Source organism: Cebus imitator, unplaced genomic scaffold, assembly GCF_001604975.1.
Source record: "Cebus imitator isolate Cc_AM_T3 unplaced genomic scaffold, Cebus_imitator-1.0 Scaffold392, whole genome shotgun sequence".
NCBI lineage: Eukaryota > Metazoa > Chordata > Mammalia > Primates > Cebidae > Cebus > Cebus imitator.
In genome coordinates, this window is record NW_016107707.1 from 761,197 (window position 1) to 779,306 (window position 18,110).

General features: G+C 47.0%; 1 protein-coding gene across 2 annotated transcripts in view; it reads left to right on the forward strand.

The window, feature by feature from the left end:
* Window positions 1-18,110, forward strand: part of GABRG3 (gamma-aminobutyric acid type A receptor subunit gamma3) — a 488,421-nt gene that overhangs the window by 48,577 nt on the left and 421,734 nt on the right. For both annotated transcript variants that reach the window (XM_017508498.2, XM_017508499.2), the window contains exon 3: window positions 4,821-4,888. In XM_017508498.2, coding sequence (XP_017363987.1) covers window positions 4,821-4,888 — 68 coding nt within the window. The remainder of the gene's footprint in view (window positions 1-4,820; window positions 4,889-18,110) is intronic.

Below are 18,110 nucleotides of genomic sequence, written 5' to 3' on the forward strand. Positions count from 1 at the left end.
AACTGTTGTTACAGTTGAGTGGCAGTAGGTCTGTTCACACTGCTGTGTAATCACCACTGCCATCCGCCCCAGAACTCTTCATCTTGCAGACCTGAAACTCCACCCATCAAACAGCTCCCATTTCCCCTTCCCTAGTCCCTGGAAACCAGCATTGCGCTTTCTGTCTCTATGAATCTGACGACCACAGGAGCCTCATAAAAGTGGAATCACAGTATTTGCTTGCTTGTGACTATCTTACTTCACTTAGCGTAATGTCCTCCAGGTATATCCATGTTGTGGCACGCATCACAGTGTCCTTCTTCTTTAAGACACAATAATATGCCATTGAATACGTGTACTTTAAATCCATCCATCTATTGATGAGCGCTTGTTTCTGCCTTTTGGCTAATGAATAATATTTTTAGTACAGCTGTTCAGATAAATGTTTCATTCCTCCTTTTAATTCCTTTGGGTGTATACCAAGAAGTGGAGTTCCTGGATCATGTGGTAATTGTGTTTTTAGTTTTTGAGGAAGCACTCCAGTGTTTCCCACGGTGGGTATGTCATTTTTCTTCCCACAGACAGTGCACAAGGATTTAATTTCTTCGTATCCGAGCTGGGACTTGTTATTTTCTGTCACTGGTATTGTTCATTTGTTTTTAGTAATAGCCATCCGAATGGGTGTACAGTACTATTTTGTGGTTTTGATTTGAAGTTCTCTAATAACTAATGATGTTTTCTTGTGCTTGTTGTCTGTTTGTGTATCTTCTTGGGGAAATGTCTAAGTTTTTTGGCCTTTTAAATCAGGTTAGTTTGTTGTTGAGCTGTAGATGTTCTTTATGTATTCTGGATATTATCCGTTTATCAGAGACATGATTTACAAATATTCTCTCACTCATTGGGCTGCCTTTTTACTCTGTTGTGCCCTGTATGCACAGAAGTTTTAAATTTTGCTATAATCAAATCCATTTATTTTTCTTTTGTTGCCTGAGCTTTTGGTATTATGTCCAAGAGATTGTTTTTAAATCCACTGTCAAGAAGATTTCCCCTCATTTTCTTCTGGTGGTTTTTTATTTTCAGGCCTTACATCTAGGTCTCGAATTCATTCTGAGTTCATTTTTGTATATGGCATAAGGTAAGGGTCCGACTCCATTCCTTTGTCTGTGGATATTCAGATTTCCCAGCACTGTTTTTTGAAAAGACTGTCCATTCCTTGTTGAATGGTCTTGGCAACTTTGTGGAAGGTCATTTGTCAGAGCTTGGTCTTGAGTCTTTGAATTATAAACCTTGAGCTGCTGGTGGCCAGTCTCCGTCCTGGCTTCTCCCATCAGAGGCTCTATTCTAATGCTTCATTTGTGTTAGTATGACTCCTCATAAAAGAGCATCTATTGGCTGGGCACCGTGGCTCACTCCTGCAATCCCAGGAGTTTGGGAGGCTGAGGAGGGTGGATCACTTGAGGTCAGGAGTTCGAGACCAGCCTGGCTAATGTGTTGAAACCCTGTCTCTACTGAAAACACAAAATTAGCCGGGCATGGTGGCAGGAGCCGGTAATCCCAGCTACTTGGGAGGCTGAGGTAGGAAAATTGCTTAAGCCTGGGAGGGGGAAGTTGCAGTGAGCTGCGATTGCACTCCAGCATGGAGACAGAGCAAGACTCTCTTTCAAAAAAAAAAAAAAAAGTGTTTACTAAAAGCTCTTCATTTTCCTCGGCATTTGGCGAGTGTGTGTGTCTGTGCACACTTACTCCAAACTTGCACTCACACACTTGCTGCTGCTTACTGCAAGCTGTTAAGGCTTTATGTCTGTTGGTTCTTTTAATTTAATGATATAAAAAGCTCTGGAACCAAAAGAGAGCCCGCATAGCCAAGTCAATTCTAAGCGAAAAGAACAAAGCGGGAGGCATCACACTACTGGACTTCAATCTATACTACAAGGCTACAGTAATCAAAACAGCATGGCACTGGTACCAAAACAGAGATATAGACCAATGGAACAGAACAGAGGCCTCGGAGGCAACACAACATATCTACAACCATCCGATCTTTGACAAACCAGGCAAAAACAAGCAATGGGGAAAGGATTCCCTGTTCAATAAATGGTGTTGGGAAAGCTGGCTAGCCATGTGCAGAAAGCAGAAACTGAACCCTTCCTGACACCTTACACTAAAATTAACTCCAGATGGATTAAAGACTTAAACATAAGACCTAACACCATAAAAACCCTAGAAGAAAATCTAGGCAAAACCATTCAGGACGTAGGTGTAGGCAAGGACTTCATGACCAAAACAACAAAAGCATTGGCAACAAAAGCCAAAATAGACAAATGGGACCTAATCAAACTCCACGGATTCTGCACGGCAAAAGAAACAGTCATTAGAGTGAATCAGCAACCAACAGAATGGGAAAAAATTTTTGCAGTCTACCCATCTGACAAAGGGCTGATATCCAAAATTTACAAAGAACTAAAACAGATTTATAAGAAAAAAACTAACAAGCCCATTCAAAAGTGGGCAAAGGATATGAACAGATACTTTACAAAGGAAGACATACATGAGGCCAACAAACATATGAAAAAATGCTCATCATCACTGGTCATCAGAGAAATGCAAATCAAAACAACATTGAGAAACCATCTCATGCCAGTTAGAATGGCGATCATTAAAAAATCTGGAGACAACAGATGCTGGAGAGGATGTGGAGAAATAGGAACACTTTTACGCTGTTGGTGGGAGTGTAAATTAGTTCAACCATTGTGGAGGACAGTGTGCCGATTCCTCAAGGACCTAGAAATAGAAATTCCATTTGACCCAGCAATCCCATTACTGGGTATGTATCCAAAGGATTATAAATTGTTCTACTATAAGGACACGTGCACACGAATGTTCATTGCAGCACTGTTTACAATAGCAAAGACCTGGAACCAGCCCAAATGCCCATTGATGATAGACTGGACAGGGAAAATGTGGCACATATACACCATGGAATATTATGCAGCCATCAAAAACGATGAGTTCGTGTCCTTTGTAGGGACATGGATGAACCTGGAAACCATCATTCTCAGCAAACTGACACAAGAGCAGAAAATCAAACACCACATGTTCTCACTCACAGGCGGGTGTTGAACAATGAGAACACATGGACACAGGGAGGGGAGCACTACACACTGGGGTCTGTTGTGGGGAAATAGGGGAGGGACGGTGGGGGGTGGGGAGTTGGGGAGAGATAGCATGGGGAGAGATGCCAGATATAGGTGAAGGGGAGGAAGGCAGCAAATCCCACTGCCATGTGTGTACCTATGCAACAATCTTGCATGTTCTTCACATGTACCCCAAAACAAACAAACAAACAAAAAGCTCTGGAAACACAAAGTCTAATAAGCTGCATGAAACAACCAGAAAAATCTCTCACTAAAAGTAGGTCCTTAACTGACTGACTTCACACCTTTCGGCACGACATAATCAAAGATTCTGCAGTGTTTAGAAATGGAACACTTGTTGAATCCAATAATTTGAAGAAAGATGCTACTTAGTTTGCATGGTCGTTAGCAAAGCTTAGTCTAAAATGAAGAATACCCCTTTTATGGAACTGATAGTGCTGGGAATTGGGTTGGGGCATTTTCCAAAGTGCCAGCAGCTCTTGCAGCTCACGGGACTTGGCTGTGCCGACGGGCATCGGAGGAGTGGCTCAGATTCGTTATCAACGTTTCATTACGTGAAGCTCTGGGGACCACTGCCCAGGGCACAGCCCGGTGGATGTGTAGTTTTATAGGAGACTGAGCACTCAGAGGCGCCATTCATTGTTCCAGAAGTAGCACGTGGAATTCCATTCGTGCATGTTCAGTTCTTCAGCACAGCTGAAGGAAGCACATTGAGGTCACTGCACATACTACACTCTTGTTTCTATAGAAACAGTCTGTTTCCTGGGGAAAGATTCAGGAGTTGTTCATATTCCTCCCGGGCAGAAATGTTCCGGAATTGGCTCTTCCCCGTCTTTAGTCACTGAGTACAGGGCGAAGGGAATGTCCTCCTTTCAGAGGACGTCAGCCCCTGACTCAGGTCTGCGGGCTCGGCCATCTCATTACCAGCCTTGCTCAGTTCCTTTGCTGCCATCAAAAGAGAAACTGGTTTCTCTTAAAGCCAAATGAGCCAGGGCAGCCCCTGACATACGGTGTTAGTGAGATCGGCCTGTGATTATACGGATGTTAGGCCCTCATAGTTGAAACGGTAATTCTTTGACCTATTAGCATCCCATTGTGTTTTGAGTTGGATTTAAACTCTGTGATGTATGTATGTATATGTATCTTTAAGTCATATTGATAACAATAAACAATGTTTCTCATTTTTTATTGGTGTATAGACTCACCAGAACTTTGCCCTGAGTTACTTTGCTTTGGAACAGTAGCTAGACATCGCTGTGTGATGGACAGAGAATTCAAGAACATCACTGACATTGCTCATCTCTTGTGTTGGGCTTTATAGCAAAACTTTGACATTAAATTACTCATGCAGTAGCTCACATTTTACCTCCTATCTTTGCCATAAAATCAGCTTAAGTCAAGCTACGGTGTCTCTTTATAGTCTCCTATGACTGGTAACATGCAGCGTACCAATATTCTATTTTCCTAGAGCTGAATAGATACAGGTAAGAGTTGCTCATCCTTTGAGGATTTTGAAAGGAAAGACAGGCAGGGGTTGAATTAGAACTGAGTCCCACAGAAAGACCTGTGCATGTGTGTTTCCAACATGTCCTTGTAATGCTATGCATGAGGTGTTAGGACTTGAATATGCTCCCGTCTGTCTTTCTCCAGCACCACGTGTTAACATGCATGTATTTTTCTCCACAGTAAAACCGACTGTAATTGACGTCGACATTTACGTCAACAGCATCGGTCCGGTGTCGTCAATAAACATGGTAAGAGGCTTCTTTATTTTCTGATCTGAAGGCTGCTGCACCTCTTTTGCTACATTCTCATTGTGGATTTCTGTTTGAGATTTATCATGCAGGTTTAGAACTCACAGACTTCTTAAATCTGTAGCATTTATTGGAATATTGAAAATGGTAAAAAACAAAAAAAATGAAGAAATAGTCGCAGCGTTGTCATGTTTAGTTTCTTCTTTCAACATCCAAGAGGCCTGCCTTTTATAGTGTTTCTTAGGAAAGGATTTGCGATCGCTCACATGATACATTTTTCTTTAGTTTGGACGTTGCGGGTAAATAAACTGCCTTCGCTTTTTAGTATGGGATCAAATTTGTGCTTTCCTGAGTAGGATATTCCCACAGGCTTATAAGCAAATTAAGCTCAAGAACTATTGGATGTGAAAGAAGCCCTTCCCTGGGCAAAACTGCCTGCTGTGAGCAAGTGCGTCCTGGAGTATTGGAATTCTCCATGGCGAGCCCCTTCTGTGGTGGGCTGCAGGCCACGGGCCACCTGCCAGCAGGGGTTCCCAGGGGTACCTGGCATCCCCGAGCAGACCCTGCAATTGCAGCCCCCAGTGAGGCCAGGAACTCCCTCCTGCCTGTGGGGTCCTGCCTGGGCTCCCTGATGCACATTTGCTCCGGATTTGGGGAGACATGTGAGGCTGAGGGAGGGGAATTGCCAGAATGCTGACTTAAATGCCTTCTTTTCATTGCAGTGTTCTGTGGATGGAAATAACCCCTCCAAAATTAGTAGCAAAATCATTTCTTTTCATTGCCAGATTTTAAAAGTGTCTTTTCTCTGGTGATATAAGGGTTTCATGCAGGGGTAAAGTTATATTTATGGGTGATTCACTTAAAAAATCTCCATATCATCCCTAAAGTGGAGCAAAGAAGTGGAATGAATAAAGGACAATGACTTCACACAACCTATGTGCTGCAGATGGCTGTGGATTAAAATCAAGTTGTGAATGTAATATTCCCTTTTCCTGATACGTCGTTACTCAGTTGGCTGCATGGAGTAACCCTTTCTTAGGTAGTCCTGTTCTGGAGTTTTATTTTCTTGCATTTGTTCCACAACCCTTTATTCAGCACCTTTATGTCTAACGTGTATTTATGTCTAACACTCAGGGAAGTGCCTTCCTGGATACATAGTTACAGAATTATTTCAGGAATAGTCAATTGCATTGCATGTAGAGGGATTTTCATGCAGGGCATATAACTTTAGAATTTACTTTGTGCCTAGTGTTGATCTGTGTTATTGGGATCGACGGAAATTTTCATGTGTAAATGACAGGCTGTGAAGGAGGAGGCCGAGTGAGTGTCGGTCTCCTTCAGGGTGATGGGGCCCTGCTGCAGGAGTGGAAGGGACTTCTCCGGGGAGGTCCTCTTTATCTGAAACTTGACAGATATGCAGGAGTTTGCTGGGTGAGGTAAAGATGGAAGGTCCTTGGTAAGACAGGAGGACAGAGTGGGTCACACGGCTGGAGCGAGGGAGGGATGTGTGAAGGCATGCCTGGACGGGGGCAGCTGTGCCCCAGGCCCTGAAACTGCAGGTGAGAGTCGGACCTCATCCTCCGCTTCTTCCAAAGCAGGTGCTTGCATTAGGAAACCGTGCAAACCTTTTCCCATCTGAGATCCGAGCAGGTCGTATTTCATGAGATTAGTTCAAATCCAGTAAGATCGCTAGTCAGACGCTTCTCTCCCTTAAGAAAACAAAAACTGTATCATGATGCAGAACTCACATTAGGGACTTGAAATCATGAACTCCGATCCTTCCCTGTGGGGTGAGGAACGACCTTTGAATGGCCCGGGGCATCGGAAGCCCTGGGCCCCGGAGAAGAGCACGTGTGCACCTGCCTCCTGCTCACCCGAGGCTGACACAGCAGGCTCCCGAGGCTGAGCTGTGGCAGGAAGTGGAGTAGAAAGCTCCTCTCTATTAACTCTCTCATTTTAAAAACTTGCCCTGAATATTTTGAAACTTCATTTGGTCCAGTTGGTGTTCTTTCAAGCATGGCTGTGTTCCCTACTGAAGGGGTGGAGAGCAAATGTGGCTGCCTGCTGCTGCGCGCTTAGAAAGGGGCTGATGCCGCAGCCCTGGGGAAGCCGAATGCCAGCCAGAGCGTTCCTCTGCGAACAGCGCCGAGGTGACAGTCAGCGCTCAGCGGGGATGTCGTTTCTAGGCCATTCCAGACTCTGATTTCCTGAGGAAGACACAATGTACTATTAGCCTGTCTCAGCTCCACAAAGCATAGAGGGCGGGCAAGGATTTGTTTAAAATGTGTGCACACACAGACACACACGGACACATGCATGCACACATACACAGACATGCACACACGCACGTATGCACGGACACATGCATACACACACACACAGACACACACACATGCGCATAGACACATGCATGCACACGCACACAGACACCCAGACACGCACACACATGCACATGGACACATGCATGCACACGCACACACATGCACACGGACACATGCATGCACACGCACACAGACGCCCAGACATGCACACGGACACATGCATGCACATGCACACAGACACCCAGACACGCACACACATGCGCACAGACACATGCATGCACATGCACACAGACGCCCAGACACACACACACATGCACACGGACACATGCATGCACACACAGACACCCAGACACGCACACACATGCGCATGGACACATGCATGCACACGCACACAGACGCCCAGACATGCACAGACATGCACACGGACACATGCATGCACACACACACAGACACCCAGACACACACACATGCGCATGGACACATGCATGTACATGCAGACACATACACATACATGTGCGTCCATGGACACATGCATGCACATGCACATAGACACCCAGACACACACACATGTACACATGGACACATGCATGCACACACACACACACTTACATATTTAATTCCCATGTTCTCCTTGGGTGAGTTGCTCTGTGTCTCTGTTCATTCACACACATTTGCCACCCAGCAAGTGTGAGGCACCGTGCTTCGTGAAGGCCAGACACGGATGAACCCAGGCCTGCTTTGGGAGGGCGAGTCTGGGGATGAGCTGAGTGCCAGAGTGGAGGGAGGCTCCCTGCTGAGCAGCCCGGAGCTGGCAGGGTCTGGCTGAGGGAAGTTGCAGAGCCCTGAGGAGGCAGGGGCCTCCGGGCCACTTCTGGAAGAATGAGTGTTTCTTACCTTTGCGCTCGTAGCTCTGCTGGGACATCAGAATGCCAGAATGATGACGGCGTCTCACATTGCTGAATGCCATGTCTGTGAAACCCAACAACACAGCTTGCAAAGGAGTGAAGGGCTTAAAAGTGAAACACGGACCTTGGGAAAGATAACAGCCCTGTAAAAGTTGGGCACTGACTGTGTAGGTGGGTATTGGGGATTGAGTTAACAATAAACAAGAATATAAGAAAGACTGAAACAGTCAAGTTAAAGAATACACGATGGGGAAAATCACCATTCAGAGACACTGCCAGGGTTGGAGGAAAGAAATTGGTATCGCGGGTTTGACCGTACAGGTAAAGCCTGGTAAAATCATGGCTTCTTGTCCAAATAGCCACTTAACAATCAAAGAAACAGGGAGCAACCACTGTTCCATCTTCTCCTTCCTCTTCCTCCTCCTCCTCCTCCCACACTTTCTGCTTTTTATTGATATTATTAATCCTGAAGATTCTGGTTCAGATATTTCTTCTGCTGAGTGGCAATGAATTGCATCTCAGTCTGTTGTTTAATAGATTACCTTTGTCTTGTTTACCCCGGAGCAGTGTATGCTCTTTCTAGTTATCGAGATGAGAAATGGGACCAGGGGAGTGTTGGCTCACATGACGCTTTCATAGCATCCTCTGCCTTTGTCACTGCAGCACGCCTGGACGTGTACCTTTCATCATCGAACATGTGCATAGCTTGTTTCCACGCCAGGAAAGCTGCGTGCAAAGGAGCTTGGGAGTTTATTTTTGAGAATATCCACTTCAAGCAGCCTTTTAGGAAAGCAAAGAAGAAAATCAATGTTCTGACACTTACTCTGTGCTATTGACCCCAAATTCTTTAATCTTCACCGGACCATAATGGAGAAGATATTGACCTTTCTGTTTGTTTGTGTCCAGTAAGCAGAAGCCCGTGGGGGAGAGCTCCGGGCGAGGTTCTGAGTGTGACCTGCTCTGCAGCAAAGCCCAGGCTTCATTTCCTCATCAGTGTGGACACACAACAGCTGCACATACCTGGAGGACCCCAGCTTTGATATGGAACTTGAGACACAGAGGGCTCAGTGAGAGCCTATTAGGATTGCTTTTCTGTTTTTTTTTTTAAGAATTAAATTTTAATACATTTTACTTTTTGAACATTTTTAGGTTTACATGAAAATTGAGCAGAAAGTACAGAGTTCCCCTGTACATTTTCCTCCACACACACACACCACATTATTATGAACATCTTGCATTAGTGTGTTATGTTTGTTACAATGAATGAATGTACCTTAATCCATCATTATCATTCAAAGCCTGTGGTTTACATTAGGATTCACTCTTGGTGGTGTTTATTCTATGGATGTGGACAAATGTCTGGTGCCATGTATCTCCCACTATAGTATCTTACAAAGTAGTGCCCCTGCCCCAGAAATCCTCTGTTGGGCTCCACCTGTTTATCCCTTACTTTCCCTAAATGCTGGCAACCACTGATATTTTTCCCGTTTCCATAGTTCTGCTTTTTCCAGAGTGTCATATACTTCAAATTATACAGCAGGCAGCCTTGTAGGATGGCCTTTTTTCCCTTCATTGAAGAAAGTACTGATACTAATTCATCTGAGGAAATCTAAAGCTTGTACTGAGGCAGTGTGACGTGACTGTAACATGACAATGTGTTACCAGACATGAATGGGGTGGCTCTGTGGATTGCGGGGCAGGTCCAACATCACTAGAATTGGTCCATTATGTGATACATAAGCTACACATTTCAAACGTAAAACATGACAGGCAGCCCGAGAAATAGTAAGAGGACATGTGAGGACTCCCAGCCTTATCTCTGCTCCGTTCCACTTGTGGCTGAAACTTTAAGAAGTGGAATCAGGCCACTAAGTCCTAATGAAGGCCTGTGGAAGGTAGATTCCATTTGGTTGTTAATGGAGGATGATCCGTTGGAGGCATCTAAGCTCAGGAAAGTTTAAAATAAGTGACAGCTGGAGCGCCATGGTGCCCCCAAATACCTTGTTTTGGTTTTCTTTGCATTTCTCCTGTGTAAGGTTCATAGCAGCTGTTGCCTCTGTCGTTTGACACCCTTCATCAGTGTTTGAACAAGGGTGGCCATTATTTCTTAAATATTGTTTTGGCACCATTCCAGGACTCTGGTCATGTGAAGGTTACATGTTTCTCCCAGGTCCCACGTGTTCTTATGCTTGTGGTGTTTTTTTTCTTCCTCTGCGCTCCATCTTTCAGCATAAGAAGTCACTCCTCATCTCTGTCCTGTGATCTTTAAAACTGGAGTTCTTGAATTCAGTTACTATATTTTCATTTCTAAAATTTTAATTTGATTGTTTCTAATATATGTCAGTTTTCTGGTGAGACTCTTCATCCTGCAGTCTGTTTTCTGTGACACATTAATCGTGAAGTCCCTGCTGTCATCTCTGGTTCCATTTCTAATGTCTGTTTTCTTGCTTCTTTCTATGACTTGGTATGCCTGGTGTATTAATCTGTTGTGTTGCTGGAAAGGAATACCTGAGACTGGATAATTTATAAAGAAAAGAGATTGATTTGGTTCACACTTCTGCTGGCTATACAAGCATGGCACCAGCCTCTGCTTCTGGTGAGAGCCTCAGGAAGCTTCCAGTCATGGCAGAGGTGAAAGGGGGAGCCAGCCGAGAAACAAGGAGGAGGTGCTAGGCTCTTAAACAACCAGATCCCCTGTGAACTAACAGTGAGAACTCACTCATTACCATGAGGACAGCACTAAGCCATTCATGAGGGATCCACGTCTGTGACCCAAACGCCTCCCACCAGGCCCCACGTCCAACAAGGGGACCACATTTTATCATGAGATTTGGAGGGGATGAAACATCCAAACCGTATCACCTGGCGATTTTGACTGTGTACAAAGCTTTGTAGAGGGTGGGGTGGTTTTTCCTCGCCTCTCTGGAAGTCTGAACTGGCACGGGACTGGCTCGCAGTCTCGTTGAGGCTCCACTGGGCTCTGGTTTCTGTGCCTTTCTGTGTAGTTCCCCAGAGGTCCCAACTGAGGGCCTGGGATGTGTCAGTGCCAAAAAATGGCTGAAAATACAGCCTTCTTTTTAGCCATTTTTTCTTACAGTTGTTTTTAACCTCTTACGCTAAGCAACTGAGTCAGTAAATGTGTCGAGGGAATAACCAGCATTGGTTGGCTTACTTCTCTGACATTCGTATTCCCTGAAATCTTGGCCCCTTCTTTTTTGACCCATTGGCCAGTTTTTTTTTTTTTTTCCTCAAGATCTTCTTGGTCCTTTATTCTGTCTGCCCAGGTTCTCACCTTATGTGCCCCGTCAGCTGGACACAAGTTCTGGGGAGGGGAGTGGGGGGGGCTTGCGGGAAACATTTATCATGGTGAGCCTGCTGTCCCTGTTTTTGGCTTCTTCAAATGGATTTTTAAAATTTGTCTAGCTTTCTCGTTTGCTCTTAGTGAGAGTGCCAGTCTACTGTGAGCTGTCCCATCCTAGCCATGCATCATTGGTTTGAAAATGTAAGTTTAGGTGGAATAAGGATTGATTCTGGGTAGTCAGCAAGGAAACAAGCTGGAGCAGAGTCAAAGCGGATCCGACCTCCCAGGGAGATTTCTGTCGTTGCTTTGGTAACCTCCTGAGCTGCCTTCAGGTTAGCGAATAAAAGGATTTTCTAGGGTCCAGTGTTTTCAGGTTTTTCCTATAAAATAATGAGGCTTTGAAGGTATTAATTATGTCTTTATTTTAGCAATATTAACTTTAGATGAGAAAAGCATGTGGCCCTTATCAGTTGCTTAAGAGGATGGTCTTATATGTAGTTTTAATATTATTTTACTAAATGAAAAATTTTATTTTCTACTTGAAACATGAAAAAAAATCTTATTGTCGTTATAGACTTTTTTGTGGCTTTATGCTTTAATATGGTATACAGTAAATGTTGAAAAAGGATCGTTGCTATTCTTGCTATTATATTACATCCTATAAATTTCGTGAAAGTTTCAGTTTTATGTTATCCGTGAATTCTCCCCTCAGTGTCCTACCTCTCTGCTATTCACAACTGTGGCCTTTGGACCTGAGAGGAAATACATACATAATTAATATTCTTCAAAGCCTCGTTATTTTATAGGAAAATTGGCATCACTGGCAAGTTTGTTAGAATGCAGAGAGAACCCCAGATCTCTTTAAATCAGAATCTGCGTTTTTAAAAGGATCTCCAAATCATTGTATCCATCTTAAAATCTGAGAGATAGCTAACTCACGACTTCTCCATATGAAACACATACATGACTTCTCTTGTATGAAAATGTGTCAGCCTGTGTTGGTGCCTTACTTTGATGCTTTCTATTCCCGGAACGCATACATCTCCTCTGGTTTTGTGGCTCCTGTGTTGTCCTCTTCCTGCAGAGTTAGAGGCATCCGTCACAGGAGGATTCAGTCCGTGCGTGTAACTCAGGACCAGCTCTCTTAATGCTGTCATTTTACCTGGAGGCAAATTGAGAACGCTGCCCATGGCCATGTGGTCAGTATGTTATTTATTTATTTTATTTAAAAAAAGAAGTGATGCGTGTGTGTGTTCAAGATTTGGTTCATCACTGGAAGAACCACTCTTTCCACACTGGGAACAACAGGCACAGTAATATTTGAGAAAGACATGTTAGGAAGTAAAACAAAAGAGAAATACCCTGGAGGAGCCATACGAGGTATGTGGGAATGATCTGTGCAAAGTAAAAAAAGTCTCCAAGAATGAGAAAGAAGACGATATTTAAAGGGTCCCAAGCCTGAGACCCACTGAGTCTTGGTGTGCCCACGAGCCCTGGCCCAAGGCCCACATGTCTTTTTGGCCACTCACCTACCCCAAGCATGCAGTCCAGATGCTGTCAAGTGAATGAATGGATAAACATCCTTGCCTCCCTCTGCCTCTCGCGTGCATGCCCGTTCATGTGTTTTTCCGTGTGAACACACACCTGCTCCGTGTGCCCACACAGCACTGTCTTCAGGTCACACTTTCCTTAGTTAAAAGACTTCTCTTGCTCCTGTAGTCTTAGCTAACGCTGTGTCCAGGGCGTCTGCTGTTACAAGGATATAATCCTGACATTAAACCTGTGAGCACCCAAGCTCACGGGTAATAGAACAGCGCAGCTTAGGAGACTCCTGTGAGAGTCCACAGGCCGCCCTTCTCAAAGATGAAAGGACCTTCAGGTACCCGTCTCCACCCTGGGAGGAAGGGAACCCGGGTGGGCTCTGCTAAAAGGCACATCTGACGCGTAAAGCCGCTGGATTTTAAGCTCACACTCTATGTCCTCGTTTCTTTGTCCTCTGGTGTCTTAGAAATTCTCACCATTTTATACAAAATGTCATTCGAGATGCTGCCTGGTGGGATGGGGCGCTGTCCTTTGCAGGAGTGAGTGGGAACTTTCCAGCCATTTAGGGACACTGAGATGTTGGAAATAATCGTAAGACGTCGGATCTTTGTTAGCAGCGGTCTCATGCACTGACTCCTTCAAACACGTGAATAGCTTGTTTTCCCTTCATCTGCAACTTTTCCACTTTTATTGGATGTTTCACAATTGATTTTCCTCATTCTTCACAATAAGAGCTGCATAATGGACCTCTGACAAGAGCACCGTCTTTATGTTCTGTAAAATGCCTTTTGCGGAATGGTGTGGCTCTTGGATTGGGCCCCCTATTAGCGCATTTGAAGAAACTCTCCTGTTGCACCTCCACAGGTTTGCTGCCAGGCCCTGCACAGGCCCCATTTGCCAAGCGGCAGGGAGCCCCGTGGAGCTTGCCATGGCCGGGGCGTGCACAGGCAGCGGGGTTGGGGAAGGACAGGAGGAGGCACCGTTACGGGCCCCATGGGAGTGGTCACATGCCCCTCTCAGAGCAGCTCCTCCAGCAGCGCTGTGGAGGATGGCAGTGGGGGCTGGTGAGGCTGAGTTATGGAGACCAAGGGGAATTGTGAAATTCCAGGAGGGGAAGAGGTAAGTTCTGAGTCTAAGGATTGGCAGTGGGCCTCAGGAGAGGGTGTGGCCTGGAGAAATACAGCCTCCAAGGCATGATTGAATGCACATAGGCGTTGAGGAGTGGGGGAAGTCAAGGGCTACTCACATTCTGACAGCACTTGCTAATCCAATAAATATGAGCACCTGCTACGTGTGAGATGCTGAGCCAGGTATTGGGAACAGCAGTGAAGGGAATGAATAAAGCTGTAGTGTTCATGAGGCTTTGGTTCCTTTGAGGTAAGACATCTAGTGAACAGTCATGCACACTATTATTTCAAATTGTGGGCAGTTCTATAAAGAAATTGCACACCTGGGTGTGGCCACCCCAGGGAGGTTTTCTTGTATGGGATTTGGGCTGGGCAGGAGAGGGGAGGGAGCTTAGATATGAGAGCTCCTAGGCGCCAGATCACAGGGGAGCCCTGCAGACCATTGTAAGGGCCCTGAATTTTGTTCTGGGCTCAGGAAGAAGCCTATGCAAGGTGCTGAACAGGGATATTGTGTGATGTGTTTCACTTTTAAAAATAATGCCGGGCTGGGCGTGGTGGCCCATGCCTGTAATCCCAGCACTTCGGGAGGCCGCGGCCAGTGGATCACAAAGTCAGGAGTTTGAGGCCAGCCTGGCCAACATGGTGAAACCCCGTCTCTACTAAAAATAGAAAATTAGCCAGGCATGGTAGCACACACCTGTAATCCCAGCTACTCAGGAGGCTGAGGCAGGAGCATTGCTTGAACTTGGGAGGCAGAGGTTGCAGTGAGCCGAGAATGCATCATTGCACTCTGGCCTGAGAGACACAGCAAGACTCTGTCTCTAAATCAATCAATCAATCAGTCAGCCAATCACTCAGTACCCTGACTGTGTGAGGGGTTGAAAGGCCAGCCTTCCCTGACCTCAGTTCCTTGGAGACAGCAGAATACAGCTAGGAATCTTGTGGACGGAGCCTTTTATAGGTTGAATTATGTCCCCCACAAAATGTATAGGTTGAAGTCGTATTCTCCAATTCCTTAGAATGTGACAGGTTCATTGCAGATGTGATTCATTAAGGTCATTCCGGAGTTTTGCCATGTGTCCGATGTCCTTATGAAGAGAGGTGATTTGGAGATGACTCACATGCTCACAGGGAGAACACCATGTGAAGAAGGAGGCAGAGATCAGACTGATGCCTCTATAACCCAAGGAACACCAAAGACGCGCGCAAATCCCAGAGCCCTGGAGCAGCTTCTCCCTCAGAACGCCCAGAGAGCACCAGCCCTTGCCCACACCTTGATCTCAGCCTTCACCATCCAGAACCCGGAGAGAATACGCGTCTGTCGTGTGAGCCCTTGGGCAGAGGTGCTGCAGCATTGCAGCCTGCCATGAACACAGGCCTAGCCTACATTTCACAGGTCCCGTCTGTGCTGAAGAGATGAAGAAAGAGGAGAGAAACATGAAGGGTGGCTCAACAGGCAGCAGGCATGGGTTTGTTTTAAATAAACCTGAGAGGAGCTTTGGCTGAGTTAGATCAGAGGCACACTCTCCTATAGACTAAGAGGTTTTAAGAATTCGGGGTGGAGAGTTTATCAGAGGCTTGGACCGCTTCTGTGTGTCTTTGCTGTGCTTATCTGGGAGGGAGAGTTGTGTGTCTGTTGCCACACATCCTTCTGCAGCTGCAGGCAATCCCGAGTCTGCTCGTAGCTTCCCTGTCTTAGTGCACCTGAGGGAAAGGAATGTGCTTATGAAGGCGTGTTTCACTGTTGTACTTTTTCCCTGGGACCCATTGTATGCAGGTGAAGTTTGGAAGTTTCTCGGGAGACTCCCCCAACCCCCTCCCTCTGTGCCTGTGCTGTCTTATCTGTGTTTTACCGTCTGCTCTTTCTGGCTGCCTGTAGTTAGAAGTGACTTCCTTGAAATGCATGAGGCTAGAGAGGGAGCTGGAGTTGGAAGTGACCGTGTTTGTTCCTGCTCTATGGGATTTCTGCTTTCCGCATGTCACTGACTTGCTGCTTGCCTGCGAGGCTGCATTTCACCCCCGCCCTCACTCCGTCCCCAACACGCAGGTTCCCAGCCAGGCTCTGACTGGCAGATGCCGGGGAAGAGCCTGCAGCATCCCTCTGTGTGAAGCTGCTTAGCAAGGTCGAGAGCTGTCCCAGTGGGGTCCTGGTCCGTGCTATGTAACTAGCCCCAGAGCAGCCCTGACTCAGTCTAGTTGGCTGCTATACCTTAGCCTGGGTCATTTACGTACTGCAGACATTTACTGCACACAATTCTAAGAGCCAGAAGTCCAAGATCAAGGCTCTGGCAGGTGCCGTGTATGGTGAGGGCCACTCTCTGCTTCTGTGGCACTTTCTTTGTGTTCTCACATGGTGCAGGGGATGTGAATGTGAGGGACAACCTTCCTTCATGCCCGCAGGGTGTCTCAGCGATGGCATTATGTACCAAGGTCTTCTTACCCCCCAGCCCAGGCATTCTTTTGAGGCAACACATTCCGAGGCTGGTAGTTTGGTGAGTTTCTCATCTCTCCTGTCCAGGGGCAGGTGTGCCTGCCACCCATGGGCCCTGCTGCTGCTCACCGTGCTCTTCCTTGGCACTGAACAGTCCTGGACACTGCCAGCTTCCCTGCCCTGTGTTAGGGTTGGCAGAGCAGCCTGAAAAGCCAGGAAAGTGGCACAGATGGTGTCGATACCTTTCCCACTTTGTGAATGAGCTCCTCACATTCTCCAGGATCAACCAGACTCTCAGGGGCTGGGGCATGTGGGAGCCATGCAGCGTGGCCTCTCAGGGGTGCAGGGAGCCGCACTCCAGAAGGGCAGAGGGAAGGGGGCAGGTGCGGCGGGGACTTAGGGATGTCAGAGTGGCAGCAGAAGAGCTGGAGCTCGGCCATGGGAACATCAGTAAAGAGCGGTCAGGAAAAAACTTGTCTCCCGAGAGAGGGAAGGGTGCGCCGTGCTCTCTTCGCGGGTGGGTCTGAGGATGTGTGCACGGTGAGCAAGGCGGTGCCTCAGCAAACAAGAGCAGAGCCTGCAGAAGTCAAGTTGGTGACGCCACATTTTATTCAGGACGATTGCAAAGGGAAAAAGAGACTCCAGTGAAAAGCTGGCTGGGCTTCGTTACAAATGCAGCAGGACGAGTGGGCGCTGACGCCCGAGGGGCAGAGGGTGGGCGGGTGGAAGGTTACCCCGAGGAGACGTCAGGTCTGGGGGCAGTTCTGGCTGAACCAGACTCACGGGCTTCTGCCGAAGGCCGGCCGGCGTGGTTTGGTGTCAAGGGTGGGGACTTCCTGCCAGACTGACTTAGCCGGGGGCTTTGCTAAGGGACACAGAAGAAGGATCAGGCCCCGACTCAAGGCTGGCCAAGCCGCAGCTCTTTGCCACACGGAGGACAGGATGTGGAGCTAGACCCAGCTGGGCCGTGGGGCTGCCTGCTGCAGGAACATTGGGCTTCCTCCCCTGGGCGGGGCGGGAAGGTACAGGAGGGCGGCGGGGCTGGTGACGCTGCCACTTCCTGGCTGTGTGTCGCTCAGCAGTCGTGTGTAAGGAATCCCTGCATCAGGAGGAAGCGGAACCTGGTGACCGCCAGCTCCGCAAACACGACATGTTACGAGGACACCACAAGGAGCATCTCACAGCCTCAAGTTTGACTCCTCAGCCCCCAACTCAGTTTTCCAGCTCAGCTCCAAGGAGGACCCACCTTTCCGTGACGGTGTGTGCAGCTGTCAGGAAAGCGCAGAACTTTCCTTAGTCGGCTTTCCCTGGTCTGTTTTGAGGCAGAACCGTGTTCCTGAGGCCTGTGTTAAAGGGAATACCAGACCCTGTTGGTGTGAAGGAGGCGCCCCTCATCCGTGGTTGAGGAGCACTGACGGTCCGCCCTCCATGACCCTGGAATCCGACAGTGGGGCTGCCCCAGACGTACGCAGCCACTCACTGAGCAGAATTCGCCTCTTATTTCATCTTCCCAGGAATGTCTGCCTTGCTGGGACACTTTCCTTTTCTGCTCCTTCCACCCCACTTAATTCTCCGTTCCCCTTTCCTCCCCTTTG